General features: G+C 48.9%; 1 protein-coding gene across 1 annotated transcript in view; it reads right to left on the reverse strand.

Moving 5' to 3' along the window:
* Window positions 1-25,523, reverse strand: part of LOC146786146 (cytochrome P450 2J2-like) — a 281,239-nt gene that overhangs the window by 59,411 nt on the left and 196,305 nt on the right. The window contains exon 5 of the mRNA XM_085635650.1: window positions 4,938-5,114. Coding sequence (XP_085491776.1) covers window positions 4,938-5,114 — 177 coding nt within the window. The remainder of the gene's footprint in view (window positions 1-4,937; window positions 5,115-25,523) is intronic.

A 25,523-nucleotide genomic window follows, 5' to 3' on the forward strand; every position in this document is an offset into this window, starting at 1 on the left:
CCTAGAGAGTGTAGACACCCTATAGGTAGGTAGCCTGTTGGCTACTACCTATCTCTTCCTTTAACGCACCTAAATTTAGAATTAAGGTGGCATCCCCAGACCTTGCAACTCAGATTCGATGGACCTAAGAATAGCAATGGACAAAGAAGAGCTGCTGACTGACACCGCCGACCTGCTGCAGAAAAATGGTGCCAAACCCTGACGGCTGCTTCCTGGACTCAACCATTGAGCCTGATGCCTCATCCTGAAACTGTGAGGCCTCCAAGAACCCCAGAGCACCTACAGCCTTTGACAAATTGCCAAGAACGTTCCCTGGAGTAGAGGAGCTACTCCCCTGCAGCCACAGTTACTGAACGGCAGAATTTGGTTTTACCAACTTGCTGCTGCACGGCAACTTCGATGCAGCATCTAAATCAAAAGTGGCACACCAGCTGCGGAGGATAAAATCTGTCTCCCCTCCAAGTGTGAAGACACGATGAGCTACCGGAGTCATGCCACACCAATACCTAGTGTACCGCACTTTCTGCAGCGTACACCGAGACGAAGAGTCCAATCTGGACTCCAACTGCCCAGGAGGAAAGCACCCATTAAGGGACATCAAGACCCTTGAGATCCACTTTGTGAGTGGCCCAGCTGCTCCAGAATCACCTCTCCAGCCTGCCTGCTCATGACCACGGGGACTTCTTGGCACACGCCGCCCTGCTGACCTATCTGCTCTGCAGTCAGAACCCCCAGCCTGGGGACCAACAAACCAGCTGAGCTCTTATGGTCCTGAGGCCCTTGCAACCTGCTCCCTTGAGTGGGACCCCCCGGAACTACCTGTAAGTCTCCTTGTGCAGTGTGTTTTCAAGTGACCACAATCTTCGTAGTGCACCAGCTGCTAATGACTTCAGCAGCCTGCTCCCGATGTGATGTTCCGGAGAATCTATTGGTGGAACATTGGACCAGGCATTGCTACCTACCTAAATTCAGAAGGTAAACTTTGAAATTCAACTGTATGATTTTATGTGCATTTTCTTATTTCTTCCCATTGATTTCAAAGGTGCATCATTGCGCAAAAAAGCAATTAATTTTGCGAACTTTGAAAAATTATAGCATAAAAGGTACTTACCTTAGAACAAAGTTCTTGGTCTACAGAATTATATAAAAATGTATGTTAATGTTAAAAGTTGGTCTCGGATTTATTCTTGAGTGTGTGCCTCATTTTATGCATCTGTGAGTACAACAAATGCTTATCACTACCCTCTGATAAGCCTAACTGCTCTCCCACACTTCCACAAAAAGAACATTAGTATTATCTACTTTAGCCTCTGTATATCAATGAGGGATCTACTGGACTCTCTGCACAGTGTACTTCGTTTTAGTACACTATATAGAGAGTCAACTTCTTACAGCGATCATTGTGACAAATTCACAAAAAAGGGCGTTTCAAAAACATATTTAGCTTGGTACTTTTATGACTTAATGAGTATGGTACAATTTATAAGCAACCAGCACTAGGAAATGTAATCCTTGTTACACAACAATCAGTCTAAAGATCTTAAGTTTTTTTTAAAACAGACAACTCTCTGTTTAATACCCTTCCCCCAATACACTCTTAGCACAGTGTACATTGCAACCCACTAGAACCAGAAGGTCTCAAGTTTGCCGCACATTCTAGAAGGACCTTACTAGTTACAAAATGAGTTTCAGCAGGTGCAGTTACAGTACAGAATTAAAAGCACATCCAAGTCTGCAGTACTCTTTTCCTGCAGCCGATCATAGATGTTGTTACTTAAGCTTCATAGGCACTACCTAATTTTATTCACCTCCATAATCACAGCATTCAATCAGGTATGTGTTTTTTTAACCAGGAGCACACCTTCATGTTTAACTGTCTTCAATTCCGAAAACTGTCTCATTCAGCTCCAGCCTTCTCATCTCTCCTTCTGCTGCTTCACTTCAAAATGGTTAGTGTGTGGATTGTTGGCCACATTTATGTCTTTTGGGCTACAGGGGCTGCTAGAAGGAGTGATATTGACAGTAACTTTGGTTTACCTAATGCACACTTTACTTGGATTGGCCAGAGAGGGTTGAAGTGGCATCGATTGCTGCCTTTGGTTAAAAGCATTGTGGATTCCCCACCCCTCACCTCATGAGTGTGTACTGTGGTGGCAATGACCTAGGCACCCTGGCTGGGGTAGGACTGGAAATCCTAATGAAGGATACCTTTGTACAATTAGTGATGCTTTCCCTCACACTGTCTTGGTGAACTCCAACATATGCCAAAGGCAGAAATGGAAATGGTCTAATCAATTCTGTTCACGGATTGACAAAGCTAAGAAACATGTTAATAAAACTGTTTCTGCATTCCTCAGAGACCATTACATGGACTCTATCTACAACAACAACCTGTTTTTCGACATGCATGGAATTTAAAAAGGTTAAGTAATTCACTTTTCAGACGAAAGCAACAGGGTGTTTCTCACTAACCTGAAACTCTGCATACAGTGTTATGTGCAGATGTAATATACACACAAAAAACACAATGGCTCTAGTGTCCAAAATGTTGTCATTTTCTTCATAAATAAAAAAAAATCTATTTTTAACTATTTGTGACAACTCCGTGATGATCGTGGATACTTTACAAAAACGCTAAACAAAAGCAGACATTGAATAGCCTCCAGCAAGTTCAACATTTATAACTATATAATTGATTCTAACCATCACACTAGCTATATATACCATCTAAATAACTTTGTAGAAACATGTATAAGTCTTTGAATGTGTCTGAGACTGTGTGTATGAGTGTTTCAGTAGGATGTGTGACTAGGTTCATAAGTGTGTCAGTTGGTCTCTGAGGGTGTGTATAAGAGTTTGAGTAGATCTGTGAGTGAGTACATGAGTCTCTGAGTGGGTCTGTGAGTGGATGCATAAGTATCTGAGTGGGTCTGTGAGTGGGTGCTTGATTGTCTGAGTGGGTCTGTGAGTGACTGCTTCAAAATATCAATGGGTCTGTGAGTGAGCACGTGACTGTCTGTATGGATGTCTGAGTGAAAGCGTGAGAATATGACTAAATCTCTGAGTGTGTGCATGAGTTGATCTGTGAGTGTATGTGAGAGTTTCACTGAGTCTATGACAGCTTGTGTGAATACCTGACAGAGTCTGTAAGTGGGTACATAAGTCTCTAAGTGCATCTGTCAATGTGTGCTTGAGTCTCTGAGTGTGTCTGTGAGCAGATGCATGAGTCTCTGTGCATATCTGTGAGTGGGTGCATCAGTATCTGAGTGGATCTCTGAGTGCATGCATGAGTCTCTCTGTGGGTCATTGAATGTGTGCATAAGTCTCCGAGTGGGTCTGTGGGAGCTGCATGACCGTTTGACTATGTCTGTGAGATGGTGTGTGAGTGTCTAAGTGGATCCCTCAGTCAATGCATGGGTTTCTAAGTGGGTCAGTCAGTGGGTGCATGAGTCCTGAGTTTGTCTGTGAGTGGGTGCATAAGTATCTCATTGTATCTCTGAGTGCGTTCATGGGTCTCTCTGGGTCTGTGAATGGGTGCATAAGTCTCTGAGTGGGGCTGTGAGAGCTGCATGATTGTCAGAGTGAGTCTGTGAGTGGGTGAAAGAGTCTGAGTGGGCATGTGATTGGGCATGTGAGTGTCAAAACGGGTTTGTGACTGGGTCTGTGAGTGTCTCAGTGGGTCTCTCAGTGGATGCATGAGTCTCTGAACATTTCATTTAGTGGGTGCATCAGTCCTAAGTAAGTTTCTGAGTAGGTGCGTGAGACTGAGTGGGTGCATGAGCGTCTGAGTGGGTCTGTCAGTGGGTAAGTGAGCCTCTGTGTGGGTCTGTGAGTGGGTGCATGACTCTCAGAGTTGGTCTGTTACTGGGTGGATAAATTCCTGACTGGGTCTGTGAGTGGGTGCATAAGTGTATTAGTGGATCTGTGAGTGGGTGCGTGAGTATGTGACTGTGTGTATTACTCTCTGAGTCCATGTGTGAGTGGCTGCATCATTGTCAGAGTGGGTCTGTGAATGTTTTTTTTTAAATTGCTGATATTTCCGAATTCACCATGGCGTTACAAGGGGGGGCGCTGGCGGTTGCGATGAATTTACAAATCACACGTGGAAAGAAAAATGTTCTCCGATACATTATACACATTAAGGGTCCCTCAAAGACCCCAGAATGCCAAAATTAGGGTCAGGGTACTAATACACTGACCCTTTTACCACTTTTGATTAAAATTTTCAACCCCATGGACTGTTCCAATGAGGTAAAATGAAGGCTGCAACTTTCTTCTCAGGTTGCAGCCAGCCAATCACAGCATTTCTGTTGATGCAGGCATTTGTGATAAATTTTGAAATCCTCACGAATTAGCCACATTCTCAGATATATACATTTGGATTTCCTTAAATTTCTGAGCAACTACTGTACAGATTTCCACCAAATTACAAAAAGCACAATCTGCAGACACAAAGCTAGCTTTCTGAAAAATTTGGTGTAATTCCGTCCTGGGGTTCAGGCTGTAGTTGTGTTCAAAGCCCCTACTGGAATTAACATGTGAAACACGCTTTTTTTACCCCCCTTTATCCTCGGCCCCCGCTTGACGGATCAACCTGAAACTTTCCATACGCAACAAGAACTACTAGCGCACTTTTTGGGGAATATTTTGTGAATATTCATCAAACGGTGCCAAAGTTATAGGGAAGTCAAAAAATGCTTTTCCTATGGAAACATGGTCCTAACTATAACTAGATACTTGCAAATCCCAGCAGAGGATATATATTTATGTGTGTATACACCAACACACACATGTTCTTTCCAATTGACCTCTGTAGGTGGTTGCACAAGTTTTTATCTAATGTGTGCTTCCCCTTCCACCCTCCGTAAAATTCACTTCTAGTGAAGCCACTGCTGAATGCTAGAAAAGGGCACTTTATAAAAGGCAAATATGCTTACTTTGGACACCTTTCTCAGGTAGAAGTCAACTAGGTCCTGAGGCTCCTCTTGAATTCCATTTTCTTTGTGACTTTCAATCTCCCTCTTCACAAATCTCTGCAAAACTTTGTCACATTCAAAAAAGTGCTGCAAAGGTCCTGGAAGATGCTGCATCAGCTGCGGGAAAGCATTGAAGAGCTGGAAAAAGAAGTATTGATTCAAATAGTGAGTACTGTAGCTCTAACATTGCCACCTGTCTCAGATCTCCAAAACATCACAAGGAATACTTGAAATGGTCAATTTTGCAGGTGTAAAAGAACCAGGGCAGTTATGTGCCTGCATGGTTTGAATATCACAACAGAGGTATTTTCCCCCCTTTTGTAAAACCATATGAGACAGAAGCAAATATGTCAGCAGAAAAGGGTTGAGGCTCCTATATGTGGTGAGTTGGGATCAATTGCTCTGGGTCGTGCCCCATGCAATTGGCCACGCCTATACAGTTTACATGTGTAATATGGAAAGGGGATCTGACATGTTAAAGCAGATGAGTAGCAGAGTGCTTAAACAAGCTCGGGTGTGTGCCAGAGTACTATACCCAAAGTGAAACTGTAGGTGTAATCTTATGCCCTATTACATTGAGTTATGTTAATTTAATTTTTTGAGTACAGGAATGTTATAGCTTCTTCACGCTTACTTTGGACATACCGCAAAACGGTGAGGCTTCTCTTAGCCATTCTTACAGATTAAACAGCAAGGAGGCATATTATGATCATTTGATCCCTCACAGTGCAGAGTTCTGAACCTGTTTTAAAGCCTTTGAATTATCTAAAGCAAATACACTTCATTTGTAAATTCTTCCAGTTGGTACTTGAGTTGCAGAGTACTGGTCGAAAACATGGATAGACAACCACTGCTCCCAGTTTCCAAACTGTGTTGTCTGCCCGTTTTGCACTATCATGAACAATTTTCAATTTCCACCTCAGAGAATGCAATGTCCTCACAAGCATTAATTAAGCCCTTAAGTTTCACCTTTCAATTGTGTTTTCTAACCTTTTGGCTTTGCCAGTGCTTTTGGATAACACTGTTCTTCATTGGCAAAAAGAAAGAAGTCCTTGTTTGCCAGTAAGGAACGGCACTGGCAAAAAACCTAAAGCAAGATAATATGTATTTGTGCATGTTTCATCATGCATCCCCTGAGTGATAATGCATGCATGTGCAGATATCATCATGTGAATGATGTGTTGGTCATTTTGTTTTTTTGATTTAATTTACTATTCCCAGTAGTTGGACACCCATCTTGTACCAGTAAATTGAAAACATTTAAAAAGTGCACCAAAGTACTCCATGCAGTAGTAGTGAGGAGAATTCTCACAGGAGTCACCCCTAAAACCACCTCCTAAACACCATCCTCTGCCCCCTAACTATTAAAGGGGCACAGAGCTGATCATCATCCTGCCTTTTTTGTGCATTGCTTCGAGTACAAACCTTCACAGTGCAGAGCCCTATTTTTATTTGTCAGGGACAATCTGGGATTCAACCTGCTGTCCTTACTTCAATTTTTTTTCTCTTTAAGCAAATGGGTTGTGTTAAATTTAGGGAAGCTTTGACTATCTTTTCCTCTTTATGGTCTGGCTTCACAGGGTAGCTATCGCTAGACAATTATGTGAGCATCTCTAGAAAGGGGCTTTTTCTCCGCCCACATGTTGGGAGCCGGGGGTCATGTTATGATTGGGCAGAAGTTGTGTACTTCCACAAACAATTGATTGCCCTCCACACAGCTGTGATCATTTTGTGTATTTATCTAGATGCCTGAGCTTGAACTTTCAGGGTTGCAGACATGGCATTGTAATGCAATTGGTCTTAAATAAATAGACAATTTATGGTGTGTTCTGTGGCAGCAGCCCAATTGGAGGAGGAGGAGAGTCATTAACCTACATGCATGTTTGAGTAGGTTGCCAGTGCAACTGTCACCTAACCTTTTAACCTACACCAATATTTTCCTACATTTCTTTGTTTCCACATAAATACATATCCATTCCAATGCTATGTACTGGTAATGCTTCACATTTCCTTGCAACATTCCATTAAAGCCAGAGCTGTTGGCATTGCCAATGCTTGTTTTAATTTAAATAACAGATTTGTTTGTTTATAGCACGTCTCTGTGGCAGTGAAGCCTCCTGCTCCTCTACCTCATGTGATCTCGGCATGTGCTGGCTTGGCACTCTACACGAGAAAGAGAATATTGTTATTATTTTTTTCTGTCTCATAGCTTTTGGAATCCTGCTCTCTGTGCAGATGGCTGGGCCTGTATTTATCAAGATTTAAAAGTTCTCTCCTTTCAATAAACTTTATTAGTTTTTTTCACAGTAAAACCATAAAAGTCAATAAATCAGCACAAACATCAGTAAAACTTCTAGCACAATACAAGGAATTGAGCAGTATAATCATATGATTACAAAGCTAAAAGGAAAAGCCACCCCAACAAGATTAATCAAAGCTGGACCTGAGCCTGAATGCAGCATTTAAAAAACTTTGGGGCATATTCTCAAGGACCTATCGCCGAGTTAACGGTACTTTAGCGCAGCCAAAGTCGCGATAAATCCATCGCCCCATTCACAAGCTGGTGCAAAGTGCCGGTACCACCAGTTTTCCTGCAATAGCATCCTCAAAAAACATCACCAAGGATGACCCCAGCAACTATCGCTAATGAGATGCAGAGTAGGCGTTCCCGAGCAAAAAGCTGTGACAACACCACACCAACATTCTGAACGACCAGCCAGATCGGCGATAAGATCACAAAACATGCGATAAGGCGCGATAGCAGCAGGAAACTAACACCTGCTCCGACCAGGTGCAAAGTCGGACGATAACCGGCAACAGAAAAGGGAGCCCAGACCACAGCCACACCTGAAGAACAACAGACGCCATGGGGCCACTGATCATGCAGCGCGGAGCCCCCACAGGGACACAACACCCCCCGCCACCACACCCAGGACAGCCACCCCCCCCTTCTGAACCCTCCCCCAGACCACCACAGAGGCAGCGTGGACAAAGACAGCAGACCCCCAGGAAACGCACCAGCCTCACAGACCCAACACCTGACAATGACACTGCACACTACAGGCTCAAAAGGACAACCATCCACGCATCCTGACCATCATCGCCCAACATGTTGACGGCACCAACACAGCGGCAACCAACATCCCACCTCAGACAAAGCTGCTGGCTGTGCTGCACCGGTTGGCCACTGGTACCTTGAAACCAACACCCGCCACCACCCGCCAGACAGCACACATGTCCCACTTGTGCACCCTGCCGACATCACACAAGCACCCCCAACAGAAAGCACACGCCTCCCATCAATGTGCAGGCAACATCCCAACACCATTAAATGGCCACCAACGTCGTCGCCAACTACCCAGGCAGTGTGCATGAGACCTACAACTTCCAACAGTCCTAAATCAACCAGCGCTTCCAGGATGGCACCAATGGAAATGCACAGCCCGTTGGCAACTACCAAATGAACATCCCACACACCTCAACTCCACAACCATGCAACTCACAACTCTGGCAATGCACATGTCTCAAATTCACATGCAACATGCCAAACATGCCCTCCCACCAGACACGACAGCACAACTTACTATGGTAACCTGGGCTAGCCGTGAACATGAGCCATCAGCGTCATGGCACCCCAGCCACACAATAGCGGAATGTGGGGAGAGGTGGGAACCGGACATGTGTGACGGAGGCAAGAGACCCATGTATGGGAAAGTACACAATGTCAAGTGTGGGGGAGATCTGCTGGACAGACTGCAGTATGCAGAACACACCCATATCCATGGCGTCATACACCGCTGGTGTATGGAGTGTAGGGGACAGTGGACGCAACCACGTCACTCCAGCCAGTGGGGAAATGTAGCCTGTTACGTCCCTCCCGTAAGCGTTTTCGGGGTGGGCTGGCCCAGCATACGCCAGGCAAGCGTAGGGGTGTGAATAAAAAGTACGAAGCACTGGGTGTGGTTCTTTTCCGGTATGACCAACGTCTCTGCCAGGGCGGCGCCTCTCACCCCACCACGAGGCCGAGGCCGTCATTGTGAGCGGAGTTGCCTTCAATCCTGTGCGCATGCTACACCCCGGGCCTCTGGACCCCGAACCCGTCAGGCCCGCCACTGCGCAGCCAGGCCACACTGCCCACCGGCGTGTGTCAAAGAGGGCCCACCACGTGCCGGCACAAGCTCCAAGCCCGATGCCCGAGACCTTGGCAGCCTCCTCAGATCATCACGGCCTCCACGACACAGGCCTGCTTTACTCCTTTCTCGTTAACGTACTCTACTGCTGCCTCCGGCCTACACTACGGTCAAGTAGTTAACACATTTGGAACTGAGTCTTGATTATGCACTAGCAGAGTACACACGCCATGGCTGAGTTGTATCTGTGTTCTCCCTTCTATGTTGGGCCACCAACTCTGTGCATAGCATTGGAACGGCAGCTGTATGTGGTCCCTTGCTGACTACTGCCTTCGGCCTACACTGAGTCCGAATAGGTCACACACTTGGAACTGAGTCTTGATTCATGTATGCCCGAGTTCATATCATTGAATGCTAGGATAGTTGTAAGAGGAAGACGCGGTTCAGCCTGGAGGAGAAAAGGATCCTCGTTATGGAGGTGATCGAACACTGCCGACAACTGCTCTGGTACCACTGACTCGCGTGTCAACGACACGTGGCTGTGTGCCCCTGCTGACTACTGCCTCGGGCCTACACTGCCGTGCTGTAGGTCACACATATGGAACTGTGTCTTGATTACATGATGTCCGAGGCCATACATACGTGGCAGCCTAACTTCACTGTACACCCTTCGATCAGATGGCAGCAACTCTGCATGTCATCCCAACGACACGTGGCTGTGGGCCCATGCGGACTGCTGCCTCTGGCCTATACTGCAGTCCAGCATGCCTCACTTCAATGCAATCCAGTACGTAGCAGGCAGGACACAGCATCATCGCTGACTGAACACCGGCTCAGCTCTGGATCCACTGAGTCTGTTCCACAACATCCATGGACACTTTCTGGGTGAACTGTGGTGGCGAATGGGTCTATGACATTGGGATTGTCGTCATCATCATGTCAGTGATACTAACTTTGTGGCAAAAACGAGGCAGTAGCATTCCACTCCTCCATTTGCTGCTTCCTGCCGGCTTGTACCCTCTGCATCCTGCCCTGGAGGACACCCTCCACTGTCCCCCACAAGCCTCTGCCACATCCACCTTGGACCTCGACGAGGACTCGCTCAGCACTTCATGTGCCCCTATCTCACTGCACCACAAGTCACCGTCCCTTGCAGGTGTGCCTGTGCCGGCCACAGTGCATCCAGGGCCACTAATTCTGTGCAGCTCAAGTCAGGGACCCTGTCTGCTGAGATATTGGATGTCCTCTGAGACGGTGGCCTTGGGTCCTCAGTGCCATGTGTCTATGGCCCTGCGCTGTCCGCTGCCTCCGGCATCAGCAACGGTCCACCAGGGCTCACACATCAATTCAAGTTCTGACCAGCCCAGATGTCTCATCACCGCAGGAGGCACATGCCACCAACGCCAGGACCACCTCAAGATGACAACAGCCAGAGTCGTATGTGTCTTACTGCCAGACTGTCAGAGTTGGTCTGACCTGTCGTGAATGCCATCATCTGCCTGATGCCCTGGTCAGCACTCAAGAGCACCACGACTCATGGACCATTTCTGATTGGGTTGTGTACTGTGGGGACCTCACATAGCAATGGCAGTGGGAGACCAGGGACGATGATGAGGAAGATGATGCAGGTGCAACACACCCCACTGCAGCTGCATCAGGTATTTCCCGAAGGGACACAATTCTTGACATTTTCTTCACATGAGCGAGCGCAGCTCTGATGCCCCAACATCGGTGCACTGCAACTCACAGACACATCGGTTTGCATGTTGTTTGACCTCTGTAATTGCTCCGGATACCAACATGATGCTCCGCAGTAGTCTATGTAATGCTGGTGTTTACTGTTTTCGTTTCCATAGTGTTCACTGTTCAAGTTGTTGTCAGAACCAGCAACTCCGTGCTGGCTGGCTTACACTCACCCCACACACATCCAGCACAGGTGTCACTGTACATGTGTCCCTGCCAATAAAGGAGCCGGGCGCTCGTGCCCATAGCCAGTTCCATTAACTATCTCAGTGTGTCCGTGTGGTCATGATGTATGCATGAGGGTCCCTGGGCCTACAACATTACATTGTGCTGTGTACAGCATGCGCAACCATGTTACCTTTGGCAGTGGGTAAGACCTTGGACATGCAGCTTCGTTGTCACCCGCTCAATGCGTGGGAGTAGTGGACTGGGCCGTCGTCTGGAGGTCCAGCGTGGGGGTGTGTATGATGATTCCTGGGCTCTGGGTGTGGTTATTTGCAGGATGTATGCACGTGTCTCTGTCAAGGTGTGGGTCTCCTTTGTGGGTTGTGGGTGGTCCCTGGTGGGACTTGAACACCCACGAGTGTGATATCGTTCGGGTTCCATGTGCTCTGACCCGACCCGCACCTGTTCGGCCACCTCCTTTTGGCATTCTGACACCTGGCATTGGAATGCGATGTGTGCCGAGGTGGAGTGTTGGTAGACAGACGTGGAGGCGGGTGCTTCCTGCTGTGTGGTCTGTGCAGGGGTTGGTGTCTCCTCTATATGGTTTGGCTGCACTGCTCTTGGGGGCGGGTCACCTAAGATGTCCATGGGCTGTTGTAGAGCATTGGTGTTGAAGCTGTGGTGGTCCTCTCCAGCATCACTGATGAGTAGTCTGGTCTTCTCTGCTGAATGTGTTGTTTGCTGCTCTGCAATGTGAAGGGGAGAGGCATGTTGACATTGTGTTGACATGTGTGTTGGCGCATTATTCTGGTTAACATGCAGATTGTATGACGATGTACATTGTGACTGTTTGAGAGGTGCTGTATATTTTATGCAGGACAGTGGACATTTGGAGTACATGACATAGGTGAGGATGTACACGTGTGTTTCCATCTCACAGTTTCCTCCTGTATTACATGTGATTGGCCTGTTCCTGCGCATTTGTTAACCAAGGTGTGTCCTCGGTTCTTCAGTGTCGGTGTTGCACTTTGTACCACATTGTCGTGGGATGTGCTGTTATTGCTATGTGTGTGTGTGCTGCAGTGTGCCACAGGGATCAGGGACATGTTCCAGGGTCATTGTGGTTGTGCAGTGTGCTGCACATTTGTGTGCATGTGTGCCATTGTGCCCATCTCCCCCCGTCCCCCCAGTCCCTGGTCGTTACTCACCCGGCGGATGTTATGTCAGTTCCTATCAAGCTTTGTTCGGACGCCCAACTCCTTGTGCCGTCTCCACCCTGATGACTGTGGTCTCCATTTCCTCCGGCTCCTCCTGTGGCGCAGGGCTCCCACCTCCTGTCACCTTTGCTGCCTTCCTGTTGGCAGCAGGTTTGTACTAGGTTTGGCTTTTCACATCGTGCCAGTGCCTCTTGTCCTCCTCCATAGGCCTCCTCTACATTCCGACTGCATTCACGTTTGTCATGTTGATGTTCAGTGGATGGTGGTGTTGTCACTCCCGTGACACTGATCTGGTTTTTGTGCGGACTGCACCCCATCTTTCTGTTCCTTTTCTCCTTGGCCTTCCCCGACCCCGAGGTTCATTGGTGGTGTTCTGTGGGGCTTGTGGGGTTTGCGTTGGCCTCTGCACTCAGTCTGGGAGCATCCATGGTGCTATGCAGTTTCTTTTTTTATCCTTTTTTTTTTGTTGCTTTTATGGCGCATTTTCCTGCATGACGTGTGGGTATTGCATGCCTGTCACTGGTTATCGCTGATTTTTGTATAGCGGTTGGCCTCATCGATACTTTTTTGGCATTGGTGTTTCGCATTTTTGCGGCGTTGCGTTGACTTTATCGCGGACATTTTCCGCGTTGTCGTGGGACTATCGCATGGTGCCGCCGGCTTGGGAATACCACGTTAACATGGTGTTGTTTTCCCACAATAGACTGCGATATGCAAAGTTGCGCTATGCTAATGCTAAATTTGCGATGGTTATCAGACGTTCTTGAGAATATACTCCTAAGCGTGCACAATACTGAGTCCCAGGAAAGCAATTGTAAAAAAACAAAAGCTGGTCTAACCTGCTTAAAACAAACTTTCTTGAAAATAGGAACAATAAAAGACCTTCTAGTAACCTCATAAAAGCTACAAAACATTAAAAAGTGCATCATATCCTGCAGCCACAGGGTATGAGACACTGGCTTCTATGGGCGCCATGAGGTTGGGCCAAAAGATAGTGGAAGAGGTCAATCCAAAATCTAGTCAATAAAAAACGATTGTGGTTGCATTTGACCCATAGGAGATCTGGTTCAGTGGTTGACACAGTTTTCAACATGATGTACCTACACATACTTGACTTTCTCAACTCTTATTCCTCTCTTTCCCCACTACACCTTTTAAAAAAACACTCTTTCAGCCAGGTTAAGTCCCTCCTACAGATTGTTTGCGGGTTGTCAAATAGGTGTTCCCTGCCTAAAGTGCTAAGATATGTTCTGACATATTTTATCCATCCAATGCGGTTCAAGTGGTCTAAAGAGAGACAATCCCTTAGAATATCCTTACTAAGGGAGTTTTCTTTCTTGATCTATGTCTTCATCCCCACAGCTAGGGGGTGATAATCCAACTCATCCGAGAGGAAGGCCAATCCCAGTTCTTCATGCAATATGTGCAACGGAATGCACTGCAGGACAGATAATAACTGTTACAACAAACAAATGATGGACGGAATGCTGACAATGCAGACATTCTCCCCCAGTCAAGAGATCTGGGTTAAATCCATCGTTCTTTTGCCCACTACACCACCCCAGTTTAGACATGGCCATATGCAAATCAGTCTTGACCCTGTGCCTCATGGGAACAGTCCAGCCCGAACTGCCAAGCCATGTCTTCCCTGGACCGGAAACAAGCATCCTAGGACCGGTTTCTGGCTATCAGCCGCCATCAGCCAGGATAGCTTGACTCCAGTGGCGTAGTGAGCACGGGTCCCACGTCTGGGAATACCCATCCCACTTAGGGCGAAAAGCGTAACAACAAACAAATGATGGACGGAATGCTGACAATGCAGACATTCTCCCCCAGTCAAGAGATCTGGGTTAAATCCATCGTTCTTTTGCCCACTACACCACCCCAGTTTAGACATGGCCATATGCAAATCAGTCTTGACCCTGTGCCTCATGGGAACAGTCCAGCCCGAACTGCCAAGCCATGTCTTCCCTGGACCGGAATCAAGCATCCTAGGACCGGTTTCTGGCTATCAGCCGTCATCAGCCAGGATAGCTTGACTCCAGTGGCGTAGTGAGCACGGGTCCCACGTCTGGGAATACCCATCCCACTTAGGGCGAAAAGCGTTACAACAAACAAATGATGGACGGAATGCTGACAATGCAGACATTCTCCCCCAGTCAAGAGATCTGGGTTAAATCCATCGTTCTTTTGCCCACTACACCACCCCAGTTTAGACATGGCCATATGCAAATCAGTCTTGACCCTGTGCCTCATGGGAACAGTCCAGCCCGAACTACCAAGCCATGTCTTCCCTGGACCGGAATCAAGCATCCTAGGACCAGTTTCTGGCTATCAGCCGTCATCAGCCAGGATAGCTTGACTCCAGTGGCGTAGTGAGCACGGGTCCCACGTCTGGGTATACCCATCCCACTTAGGGCGAAAAGCGTTGCAACAAACAAATGATGGACGGAATGCTGACAATGCAGACATTCTCCCCCAGTCAAGAGATCTGGGTTAAATCCATCGTTCTTTTGCCCACGTGAGTCCCGTGCTCTCCATGCCACTGGAATCAAGCTATTCTGGCTGACGAGGGCTGAAAGCCTGAAACCGGTCCTAGGATGCTTGTTTCCAGTCCAGGGAGGACCTGGCTTGGCAGTTCGGGCTGGACTGTTCCCATGGGGCACAGGGTCAAGACTGATTTGCATATGGCTGAGTCCAAGCTGGAATGGCATGGTGAGCAAAAAAACGATGGATTTAGGCCCAGATCTCTGTACTGGGGTGAATGTATGACATTGTTCTGCATTCTGTCCATCAACTGTTGTTTTTGCATTTGTCACCCCGAGTGGGAAGGGTATGCTCAGACGTGAGTCCCGTGCTCTCCATGCCACTGGAATCAAGCTATTCTGGCTGACGAGGGCTGAAATCCTGAAACCGGTCCTAGGATGCTAGTTTCCAGTCCAGGGAGGACCTGGCTTGGCAGTTCGGGCTGGACTGTTCCCATGGGGCACAGGGTCAAGACTGATTTGCATATGGCTGAGTCCAAGCTGGAATGGCATGGTGAGCAAAAAAACGATGGATTTAGGCCCAGATCTCTGTACTGGGGTGAATGTATGACATTGTTCTGCATTCTGTCCATCAATTGTTGTTTTTGCATTTGTCACCCCGAGTGGGAAGGGTATGCTCAGACGTGAGTCCCGTGCTCTCCATGCCACTGGAATCAAGCTATTTTGGCTGACGAGGGCTGAAAGCCTGAAACCGGTCCTAGGATGCTTATTTCCAGTCCAGGGAGGACCTGGCTTGGCAGTTCGGGCTGGACTGTTCCCATGGGGCACAGGGTCAAGACTGATTTGCATATGGCTGAGTCCAAGCTGGAATGGCATGGTGAGCAAACAAACGATGGATTTAGGCCCAGATATCTGTACTGGGGTGAATGTATGACATTGTTCTGCATTCTGTCCATCAATTGTTGTTTTTGCATTTGTCACCCCGAGTGGGAAGGGTATGCTCAGACGTGAGTCCCGTGCTCTCCATGCCACTGGAATCAAGCTATTCTGGCTGACGAGGGCTGAAAGCCTGAAACCGGTCCTAGGATGCTTGTTTCCAGTCCAGGGAGGACCTGGCTTGGCAGTTCGGGCTGGACTGTTCCCATGGGGCACAGGGTCAAGACTGATTTGCATATGGCTGAGTCCAAGCTGGAATGGCATGGTGAGCAAAAAAACGATGGATTTAGGCCCAGATCTCTGTACTGGGGTGAATGTATGACATTGTTCTGCATTCTGTCCATCAATTGTTGTTTTTGCATTTGTCACCCCAAGTGGGAAGGGTATGCTCAGACGTGAGTCCCGTGCTCTCCATGCCACTGGAATCAAGCTATTCTGGCTGACGAGGGCTGAAAGCCTGAAACCGGTCCTAGGATGCTTGTTTCCAGTCCAGGGAGGACCTGGCTTGGCAGTTCGGGCTGGACTGTTACCATGGGGCACAGGGTCAAGACTGATTTGCATATGGCTGAGTCCAAGCTGGAATGGCATGGTGAGCAAAAAAACGATGGATTTAGGCCCAGATCTCTGTACTGGGGTGAATGTATGACATTGTTCTGCATTCTGTCCATCAATTGTTGTTTTTGCATTTGTCACCCCGAGTGGGAAGGGTATGCTCAGACGTGAGTCCCGTGCTCTCCATGCCACTGGAATCAAGCTATTCTGGCTGACGAGGGCTGAAAGCCTGAAACCGGTCCTAGGATGCTTGTTTCCAGTCCAGGGAGGACCTGGCTTGGCAGTTCGGGCTGGACTGTTCCCATGGGGCACACGGTCAAGACTGATTTGCATATGACTGAGTCCAAGCTGGAATGGCATGGTGAGCAAAAAAACGATGGATTTAGGCCCAGATCTCTGTACTGGGGTGAATGTATGACATTGTTCTGCATTCTGTCCATCAATTGTTGGTTTTGCATTTGTCACCCCGAGTGGCAAGGGTATGCTCAGACGTGAGTCCCGTGCTCTCCATGCCACTGGAATCAAGCTATTCTGGCTGACGAGGGCTGAAAGCCTGAAACCGGTCCTAGGATGCTTGTTTCCAGTCCAGGGAGGACCTGGCTTGGCAGTTCGGGCTGGACTGTTCCCATGGGGCACAGGGTCAAGACTGATTTGCATATGGCTGAGTCCAAGCTGGAATGGCATGGTGAGCAAAAAAACGATGGATTTAGGCCCAGATCTCTGTACTGGGGTGAATGTATGACATTGTTCTGCATTCTGTCCATCAATTGTTGTTTTTGCATTTGTCACCCCGAGTGGGAAGGGTATGCTCAGACATGAGTCCCGTGCTCTCCATGCCACTGGAATCAAGCTATTCTGGCTGACGAGGGCTGAAAGCCTGAAACCGGTCCTAGGATGCTTGTTTCCAGTCCAGGGAGGACCTGGCTTGGCAGTTCGGGCTGGACTGTTCCCATGGGGCACAGGGTCAAGACTGATATGCATATGGCTGAGTCCAAGCTGGAATGGCATGGTGAGCAAAAAAACGATGGATTTAGGCCCAGATCTCTGTACTGGGGTGAATGTATGACATTGTTCTGCATTCTGTCCATCAATTGTTGTTTTTGCATTTGTCACCCCGAGTGGGAAGGGTATGCTCAGACGTGAGTCCCGTGCTCTCCATGCCACTGGAATCAAGCTATTCTGGCTGACGAGGACTGAAAGCCTGAAACCGGTCCTAGGATGATTGTTTCCAGTCCAGGGAGGACCTGGCTTGGCAGTTCGGGCTGGACTGTTCCCATGGGGCACAGGGTCAAGACTGATTTGCATATGGCTGAGTCCAAGCTGGAATGGCATGGTGAGCAAAAAACGATGGATTGAGGCCCAGATCTCTGTACTGGGGTGAATGTATGACATTGTTCTGCATTCTGTCCATCAATTGTTGTTTTTGCATTTGTCACCCCGAGTGGGAAGGGTATGCTCAGACGTGAGTCCCGTGCTCTCCATGTCACTGGAATCAAGCTATTCTGGCTGACGAGGGCTGAAAGCCTGAAACCGGTCCTAGGATGCTTGTTTCCAGTCCAGGGAGGACCTGGCTTGGCAGTTCGGGCTGGACTGTTCCCATGGGGCACAGGGTCAAGACTGATTTGCATATGGCTGAGTCCAAGCTGGAATGGCATGGTGAGCAAAAAAACGATGGATTTAGGCCCAGATCTCTGTACTGGGGTGAATGTATGACATTGTTCTGCATTCTGTCCATCAATTGTTGTTTTTGCATTTGTCACCCCGAGTGGCAAGGGTATGCTCAGACGTGAGTCCCGTGCTCTCTATGCCACTGGAATCAAGCTATTCTGGCTGACGAGGGCTGAAAGCCTGAAACCGGTCCTAGGATGCTTGTTTCCAGTCCAGGGAGGACCTGGCTTGGCAGTTCGGGCTGGACTGTTCCCATGGGGCACAGGGTCAAGACTGATTTGCATATGGCTGAGTCCAAGCTGGAATGGCATGGTGAGCAAAAAAACGATGGATTTAGGCCCAGATCTCTGTACTGGGGTGAATGTATGACATTGTTCTGCATTCTGTCCATCAATTGTTGTTTTTGCATTTGTCACCCCGAGTGGGAAGGGTATGCTCAGACGTGAGTCCCGTGCTCTCCATGCCACTGGAATCAAGCTATTCTGGCTGACGAGGGCTGAAAGCCTGAAACCGGTCCTAGGATGCTTGTTTCCAGTCCAGGGAGGACCTGGCTTGGCAGTTCGGGCTGGACTGTTCCCATGGGGCACAGGGTCAAGACTGATTTGCATGTGGCTGAGTCCAAGCTGGAATGGCATGGTGAGCAAAAAAACGATGGATTTAGGCCCAGATCTCTGTACTGGGTTGAATGTATGACATTGTTCTGCATTCTGTCCATCAATTGTTGTTTTTGCATTTGTCACCCCGAGTGGGAAGGGTATGCTCAGACGTGAGTCCCGTGCTCTCCATGCCACTGGAATCAAGCTATTCTGGCTGACGAGGACTGAAAGCCTGAAACCGGTCCTAGGATGCTTGTTTCCAGTCCAGGGAGGACCTGGCTTGGCAGTTCGGGCTGGACTGTTCCCATGGGGCACAGGGTCAAGACTGATTTTGCATATGGCTGAGTCCAAGCTGGAATGGCATGGTGAGCAAAAAAACGATGGATTTAGGCCCAGATCTCTGTACTGGGGTGAATGTATGACATTGTTCTGCATTCTGTCCATCAATTGTTGTTTTTGCATTTGTCACCCCGAGTGGGAAGGGTATGCTCAGACGTGAGTCCCGTGCTCTCCATGTCACTGGAATCAAGCTATTCTGGCTGACGAGGGCTGAAAGCCTGAAACCGGTCCTAGGATGCTTGTTTCCAGTCCAGGGAGGACCTGGCTTGGCAGTTCGGGCTGGACTGTTCCCATGGGGCACAGGGTCAAGACTGATTTGCATATGGCTGAGTCCAAGCTGGAATGGCATGGTGAGCAAAAAAACGATGGATTTAGGCCCAGATCTCTGTACTGGGGTGAATGTATGACATTGTTCTGCATTCTGTCCATCAATTGTTGTTTCTGCATTTGTCACCCCGAGTGGGAAGGGTATGCTCAGATGTGAGTCCCGTGCTCTCCATGCCACTGGAATCAAGCTATTCTGGCTGACGAGGGCTGAAAGCCTGAAACCAGTCCTAGGATGCTTGTTTCCAGTCCAGGGAGGACCTGGCTTGGCAGTTCGGGCTGGACTGTTCCCATGGGGCACAGGGTCAAGACTGATTTGCATATGGCTGAGTCCAAGCTAGAATGGCATGGTGAGCAAAAAAACGATGGATTTAGGCCCAGATCTCTGTACTGGGGTGAATGTATGACATTGTTCTGCATTCTGTCCATCAATTGTTGTTTTTGCATTTGTCACCCCGAGTGGGAAGGGTATGCTCAGACGTGAGTCCCGTGCTCTCCATGCCACTGGAATCAAGCTATTCTGGCTGACGAGGGCTGAAAGCCTGAAACCGGTCCTAGGATGCTTGTTTCCAGTCCAGGGAGGACCTGGCTTGGCAGTTCGGGCTGGACTGTTCCCATGGGGCACAGGGTCAAGACTGATTTGCATATGGCTGAGTCCAAGCTGGAATGGCATGGTGAGCAAAAAAACGATGGATTTAGGCCCAGATCTCTGTACTGGGGTGAATGTATGACATTGTTCTGCATTCTGTCCATCAATTGTTGTTTTTGCATTTGTCACCCCGAGTGGGAAGGGTATGCTCAGACGTGAGTCCCGTGCTCTCCATGCCACTGGAATCAAGCTATTCTGGCTGACGAGGGCTGAAAGCCTGAAACCGGTCCTAGGATGCTTGTTTCCAGTCCAGGGAGGACCTGGCTTGGCAGTTCGGGCTGGACTGTTCCCATGGGGCACAGGGTCAAGACTGATTTGCATATGGCTGAGTCCAAGCTGGAATGGCATGGTGAGCAAAAAAACGATGGATTTAGGCCCAGATCTCTGTACTGGGGTGAATGTATGACATTGTTCTGCATTCTGTCCATCAATTGTTGTTTTTGCATTTGTCACCCCGAGTGGGAAGGGTATGCTCAGACGTGAGTCCCGTGCTCTCCATGCCCCTGAAATCAAGCTATTCTGGCTGACGAGGGCTGAAAGCCTGAAACCGGTCCTAGGATGCTTGTTTCCAGTCCAGGGAGGACCTGGCTTGGCAGTTCGGGCTGGACTGTTCCCATGGGGCACAGGGTCAAGACTGATTTGCATATGGCTGAGTCCAAGCTGGAATGGCATGGTGAGCAAAAAAACGATGGATTTAGGCCCAGATCTCTGTACTGGGGTGAATGTATGACATTGTTCTGCATTCTGTCCATCAATTGTTGTTTTTGCATTTGTCACCCCGAGTGGGAAGGGTATGCTCAGACGTGAGTCCCGTGCTCTCCATGTCACTGGAATCAAGCTATTCTGGCTGACGAGGGCTGAAAGCCTGAAACCGGTCCTAGGATGCTTGTTTCCAGTCCAGGGAGGACCTGGCTTGGCAGTTCGGGCTGGACTGTTCCCATGGGGCACAGGGTCAAGACTGATTTGCATATGGCTGAGTCCAAGCTGGAATGGCATGGTGAGCAAAAAAACGATGGATTTAGGCCCAGATCTCTGTACTGGGGTGAATGTATGACATTGTTCTGCATTCTGTCCATCAATTGTTGTTTTTGCATTTGTCACCCCGAGTGCGAAGGGTATGCTCAGACGTGAGTCCCGTGCTCTCCATGCCACTGGAATCAAGCTATTCTGGCTGACGAGGGCTGAAAGCCTGAAACCGGTCCTAGGATGCTTGTTTCCAGTCCAGGGAGGACCTGGCTTGGCAGTTCGGGCTGGACTGTTCCCATGGGGCACAGGGTCAAGACTGATTTGCATATGGCTGAGTCCAAGCTGGAATGGCATGGTGAGCAAAAAAACGATGGATTTAGGCCCAGATCTCTGTACTGGGGTGAATGTATGACATTGTTCTGCATTCTGTCCATCAATTGTTGTTTTTGCATTTGTCACCCCGAGTGGGAAGGGTATGCTCAGACGTGAGTCCCGTGCTCTCCATGCCACTGGAATCAAGCTATTCTGGCTGACGAGGGCTGAAAGCCTGAAACCGGTCCTAGGATGCTTGTTTCCAGTCCAGGGAGGACCTGGCTTGGCAGTTCGGGCTGGACTGTTCCCATGGGGCACAGGGTCAAGACTGATTTGCATATGGCTGAGTCCAAGCTGGAATGGCATGGTGAGCAAAAAAACGATGGATTTAGGCCCAGATCTCTGTACTGGGGTGAATGTATGACATTGTTCTGCATTCTGTCCATCAATTGTTGTTTTTGCATTTGTCACCCCGAGTGGCAAGGGTATGCTCAGACGTGAGTCCCGTGCTCTCCATGCCACTGGAATCAAGCTATTCTGGCTGACGAGGGCTGAAAGCCTGAAACCGGTCCTAGGATGCTTGTTTCCAGTCCAGGGAGGACCTGGCTTGGCAGTTCGGGCTGGACTGTTCCCATGGGGCACAGGGTCAAGACTGATTTGCATATGGCTGAGTCCAAGCTGGAATGGCATGGTGAGCAAAAAAACGATGGATTTAGGCCCAGATCTCTGTACTAGGGTGAATGTATGACATTGTTCTGCATTCTGTCCATCAATTGTTGTTTTTGCATTTGTCTCCCCGAGTGGGAAGGGTATGCTCAGACGTGAGTCCCGTGCTCTCCATGCCACTGGAATCAAGCTATTCTGGCTGACGAGGGCTGAAAGCCTGAAACCGGTCCTAGGATGCTTGTTTCCAGTCCAGGGAGGACCTGGCTTGGCAGTTCGGGCTGGACTGTTCCCATGGGGCACAGGGTCAAGACTGATTTGCATATGGCTGAGTCCAAGCTGGAATGGCATGGTGAGCAAAAAAACGATGGATTTAGGCCCAGATCTCTGTACTGGGGTGAATGTATGACATTGTTCTGCATTCTGTCCATCAATTGTTGTTTTTGCATTTGTCACCCCGAGTGGGAAGGGTATGTTCAGACGTGAGTCCCGTGCTCTCCATGCCACTGGAATCAAGCTATTCTGGCTGACGAGGGCTAAAAGCCTGAAACCGGTCCTAGGATGCTTGTTTCCAGTCCAGGGAGGACCTGGCTTGGCAGTTCGGGCTGGACTGTTCCCATGGGGCACAGGGTCAAGACTGATTTGCATATGGCTGAGTCCAAGCTGGAATGGCATGGTGAGCAAAAAAACGATGGATTTAGGCCCAGATCTCTGTACTGGGGTGAATGTATGACATTGTTCTGCATTCTGTCCATCAATTGTTGTTTTTGCATTTGTCACCCCGAGTGGCAAGGGTATGCTCAGACGTGAGTCCCGTGCTCTCTATGCCACTGGAATCAAGCTATTCTGGCTGACGAGGGCTGAAAGCCTGAAACCGGTCCTAGGATGCTTGTTTCCAGTCCAGGGAGGACCTGGCTTGGCAGTTCGGGCTGGACTGTTCCCATGGGGCACAGGGTCAAGACTGATTTGCATATGGCTGAGTCCAAGCTGGAATGGCATGGTGAGCAAAAAAACGATGGATTTAGGCCCAGATCTCTGTACTGGGGTGAATGTATGACATTGTTCTGCATTCTGTCCATCAATTGATGTTTTTGCATTTGTCACCCCGAGTGGGAAGGGTATGCTCAGACGTGAGTCCCGTGCTCTCCATGCCACTGGAATCAAGCTATTCTGGCTGACGAGGGCTGAAAGCCTGAAACCGGTCCTAGGATGCTTGTTTCCAGTCCAGGGAGGACCTGGCTTGGCAGTTCGGGCTGGACTGTTCCCATGGGGCACAGGGTCAAGACTGATTTGCATGTGGCTGAGTCCAAGCTGGAATGGCATGGTGAGCAAAAAAACGATGGATTTAGGCCCAGATCTCTGTACTGGGTTGAATGTATGACATTGTTCTGCATTCTGTCCATCAATTGTTGTTTTTGCATTTGTCACCCCGAGTGGGAAGGGTATGCTCAGACGTGAGTCCCGTGCTCTCCATGCCACTGGAATCAAGCTATTCTGGCTGACGAGGACTGAAAGCCTGAAACCGGTCCTAGGATGCTTGTTTCCAGTCCAGGGAGGACCTGGCTTGGCAGTTCGGGCTGGACTGTTCCCATGGGGCACAGGGTCAAGACTGATTTTGCATATGGCTGAGTCCAAGCTGGAATGGCATGGTGAGCAAAAAAACGATGGATTTAGGCCCAGATCTCTGTACTGGGGTGAATGTATGACATTGTTCTGCATTCTGTCCATCAATTGTTGTTTTTGCATTTGTCACCCCGAGTGGGAAGGGTATGCTCAGACGTGAGTCCCGTGCTCTCCATGTCACTGGAATCAAGCTATTCTGGCTGACGAGGGCTGAAAGCCTGAAACCGGTCCTAGGATGCTTGTTTCCAGTCCAGGGAGGACCTGGCTTGGCAGTTCGGGCTGGACTGTTCCCATGGGGCACAGGGTCAAGACTGATTTGCATATGGCTGAGTCCAAGCTGGAATGGCATGGTGAGCAAAAAAACGATGGATTTAGGCCCAGATCTCTGTACTGGGGTGAATGTATGACATTGTTCTGCATTCTGTCCATCAATTGTTGTTTCTGCATTTGTCACCCCGAGTGGGAAGGGTATGCTCAGATGTGAGTCCCGTGCTCTCCATGCCACTGGAATCAAGCTATTCTGGCTGACGAGGGCTGAAAGCCTGAAACCAGTCCTAGGATGCTTGTTTCCAGTCCAGGGAGGACCTGGCTTGGCAGTTCGGGCTGGACTGTTCCCATGGGGCACAGGGTCAAGACTGATTTGCATATGGCTGAGTCCAAGCTAGAATGGCATGGTGAGCAAAAAAACGATGGATTTAGGCCCAGATCTCTGTACTGGGGTGAATGTATGACATTGTTCTGCATTCTGTCCATCAATTGTTGTTTTTGCATTTGTCACCCCGAGTGGGAAGGGTATGCTCAGACGTGAGTCCCGTGCTCTCCATGCCACTGGAATCAAGCTATTCTGGCTGACGAGGGCTGAAAGCCTGAAACCGGTCCTAGGATGCTTGTTTCCAGTCCAGGGAGGACCTGGCTTGGCAGTTCGGGCTGGACTGTTCCCATGGGGCACAGGGTCAAGACTGATTTGCATATGGCTGAGTCCAAGCTGGAATGGCATGGTGAGCAAAAAAACGATGGATTTAGGCCCAGATCTCTGTACTGGGGTGAATGTATGACATTGTTCTGCATTCTGTCCATCAATTGTTGTTTTTGCATTTGTCACCCCGAGTGGGAAGGGTATGCTCAGACGTGAGTCCCGTGCTCTCCATGCCACTGGAATCAAGCTATTCTGGCTGACGAGGGCTGAAAGCCTGAAACCGGTCCTAGGATGCTTGTTTCCAGTCCAGGGAGGACCTGGCTTGGCAGTTCGGGCTGGACTGTACCCATGGGGCACAGGGTCAAGACTGATTTGCATATGGCTGAGTCCAAGCTGGAATGGCATGGTGAGCAAAAAAACGATGGATTTAGGCCCAGATCTCTGTACTGGGGTGAATGTATGACATTGTTCTGCATTCTGTCCATCAATTGTTGTTTTTGCATTTGTCACCCCGAGTGGGAAGGGTATGCTCAGACGTGAGTCCCGTGCTCTCCATGCCACTGAAATCAAGCTATTCTGGCTGACGAGGGCTGAAAGCCTGAAACCGGTCCTAGGATGCTTGTTTCCAGTCCAGGGAGGACCTGGCTTGGCAGTTCGGGCTGGACTGTTCCCATGGGGCACAGGGTCAAGACTGATTTGCATATGGCTGAGTCCAAGCTGGAATGGCATGGTGAGCAAAAAAACGATGGATTTAGGCCCAGATCTCTGTACTGGGGTGAATGTATGACATTGTTCTGCATTCTGTCCATCAATTGTTGTTTTTGCATTTGTCACCCCGAGTGGGAAGGGTATGCTCAGACGTGAGTCCCGTGCTCTCCATGTCACTGGAATCAAGCTATTCTGGCTGACGAGGGCTGAAAGCCTGAAACCGGTCCTAGGATGCTTGTTTCCAGTCCAGGGAGGACCTGGCTTGGCAGTTCGGGCTGGACTGTTCCCATGGGGCACAGGGTCAAGACTGATTTGCATATGGCTGAGTCCAAGCTGGAATGGCATGGTGAGCAAAAAAACGATGGATTTAGGCCCAGATCTCTGTACTGGGGTGAATGTATGACATTGTTCTGCATTCTGTCCATCAATTGTTGTTTTTGCATTTGTCACCCCGAGTGCGAAGGGTATGCTCAGACGTGAGTCCCGTGCTCTCCATGCCACTGGAATCAAGCTATTCTGGCTGACGAGGGCTGAAAGCCTGAAACCGGTCCTAG

This window comes from Triturus cristatus, chromosome 11, assembly GCF_964204655.1.
Source record: "Triturus cristatus chromosome 11, aTriCri1.1, whole genome shotgun sequence".
Classification (NCBI taxonomy): domain Eukaryota; kingdom Metazoa; phylum Chordata; class Amphibia; order Caudata; family Salamandridae; genus Triturus; species Triturus cristatus.